Source organism: Gavialis gangeticus, unplaced genomic scaffold, assembly GCF_001723915.1.
Source record: "Gavialis gangeticus isolate Ggan-Ray unplaced genomic scaffold, GavGan_comp1, whole genome shotgun sequence".
Taxonomy (NCBI): domain Eukaryota; kingdom Metazoa; phylum Chordata; order Crocodylia; family Gavialidae; genus Gavialis; species Gavialis gangeticus.
In genome coordinates this window covers 5016228-5018510 of record NW_017729016.1, presented here as the reverse complement: position 1 = coordinate 5018510, position 2283 = coordinate 5016228, and the positions used below count along the sequence as shown (strand labels likewise).

At 62.4% G+C, this 2283-nt stretch overlaps 1 protein-coding gene across 1 annotated transcript in view; it reads left to right on the top strand.

Annotated features, from left to right (window-relative positions):
• Positions 1 to 2283, top strand: part of RPL3L (ribosomal protein L3 like) — a 31553-nt gene that overhangs the window by 13112 nt on the left and 16158 nt on the right. Inside the window, exon 5 of the mRNA XM_019512725.1 lies at positions 1591 to 1777. Coding sequence (XP_019368270.1) covers positions 1591 to 1777 — 187 coding nt within the window. The remainder of the gene's footprint in view (positions 1 to 1590; positions 1778 to 2283) is intronic.

Sequence of the window (2283 nt, the reverse complement as noted above, 5' to 3'; positions counted from 1 at the left end):
TGGGGCGATGCCTGCAGCCGAGCGGGGCAGGAGCAGGGGAGCACAGGGTGCCCCTTGCCATGGCGGGGGCATCGTGGGGCTGTTGGTAGTGCATCACCTTTGCAGATGCAGCTGTAGGCTCAGACCAGGCACTTCCCAATGCCCCAAAGGCTGCAGTGGGATCAGGGCTGGGGTTTTCTCTCTTCTCTGCCCCTCGTGTGTCTGGAGCAGACAGCGGCTCCGGGGAGGGGGCCAGACGCTGCGCCAAGTGCAACAGCACAGCTCTGGTATCTCCGGGGCCACGGACCCAGTGATGAACTCCCCTCAAATTAGCAACTGGCGTCAGATGATGGGGTAAAAATAACCCAGGAGCAGGGAAGGGCTTGCCAGGGGTCAGAGCTGCTGCCTGCTCCGGGGCTGGGAGGATTTGGGTGCTCGGGGGGCTCTTGTCTCTCTCAGCATCCAGGGGCGCCTGGGCTGGTTTGGGGCTCGGAGGCTTCCCGTGGGGGTCGCTCAGATCCTGACCCCAGACCACGTGGCAGCACCGGGCTGTGGGGAGAGGCCGGGGGCACTGGAGCAGGGCGGAGGGGCCTCATGGTCACCAGCTCAAAATAGCCCCAGGGAAGGAGAGAGGGAGCAGGACATCCCGAGGCAGGTGCCGCGCTTCCTGGAGCGGAGGTGCTTGGGGAGCCCCCGACCGCTCCCGCTGCTCCCCCCCATGCCGCGTGTGCTCCTGTGGCAATGCGTGTGCGGAGGAGGCGCGTGCATGTGCACACATGCCGGCTCCACGTGCGTGCCCGCGGCGTGCCAATGCCTGGGTGCGTCTCATCTCAGCAGCTGGGTTGCTTTTCCAGTCGAGATTTCTATTCTCCGGGGTTTTCTCGGGGTTTCTGCTTTGCTCTGGCAAGGGCTGACTTTCCCCCAGGCCCAGGGGAGCCGGAGGCAGCTGGCTGGAAGGTGGACAGGAAGAGGAGAGGTGTCTTCAAGGAGCCAAGGGCACTTCTCCCTGCCCCAGCCCAGCCGCCCGGGGACCCCGGTACCCTGAAGGGCCACAGCCAGGGAGGGACGCCCAGCATCTGTGCTGGTGACACTGGTTTTCAGCCAGCGTGAAAAACAAAAGCAGTGGAAAGATGTTGTGGATCCTGAAGCCAGGCCACCTTCTCCCAGGCGGCGAGGAGTTGTGCCTGAAAGGCAGAACCACTGGTGGGAGTTATACCGGGATACGTTCCTGCCTGCATCTGTCCTGGCGTAACAGTTTACTAGAGGCAGACAAGCTAGAGAAGGGAGCTGGGTATCCCTGTGTCTGTCCCTGCTCCTGGGCGTCTACCCGCGTACAGCAACCACTGTCTGGCCAGTAAAGCCCCTGGCAGGAAACAGGGAGCAGGGAGCAGATGATTTGCACGTACCCAGGCAGAGAGCAGACAGACACACCGTCTGCCCTTCTCAGCCCAAGCTGGTTTAGTTCCCAAAACCTATACAAGATCAGGGCAGAGCTCGGGAGCCTGCAGGTGAGGGGGCAAGATGGGGAGCAGGCTCCATCCGTCCCCCCTTTGGCTGCCCCCCATGCTCTCCCCTGCCGGGCTGGGTCTCACTCTGCTATGCCCCCCGCAGATGAAGCTGCTGCCGCTGCAGCAGAAAAAGGCCCACGTGATGGAAATCCAGCTGAACGGAGGAACGGTGGCTGACAAGGTGGACTGGGTGCGCGAGAGGCTGGAGAAGCAGGTCTCCGTGCACACGGTCTTCAGCCAGAACGAGCTGGTCGACGTCATCGGGGTGACCAAGGGGCGCGGGATGAAAGGTACGGGGCGCTCAGCATGCGGCGAGTTAGGATGGACACGCCGCGCAGGGGTGCCGCGGGGGCAGCCGTTATCTAGTGGCCAGAGGAAGACTGGAGTTACGATCCCACCGCTCACACCAATGCTCCTCGTGGCTCTGGGCAGCCTGTCTCTGCCTCAGTTTACCCTCTGTGAGACCTAGGCAGCCATATGGACTGCCAGGTATCCGCTGCTTCAGGATCTGAAGAAAGCACTTAGCACGACTGGGAATAATCGTTATCCCACCGTCTCTTGTGACTGGGGCACAGCTTCTGCTCCTCTGCCAATGAACCATGAGGGGTTGTTAGGAGGGGGCAAAAGCTCTGTGGGTGCTTGCTGGTTAGCCCCAGTGCCTGGCTCCCTCCCTGATGGTTTGCTGTTGTCAGCTGGCGATGGCTGTAGGGCTGCGGCTTCTGCTGGCCCGGAGAATGGAAGAACGGCCCAGGGTCTGGTCCCCGGAGCAAGCTTCTCCCACATGCTGCAGCCCAGC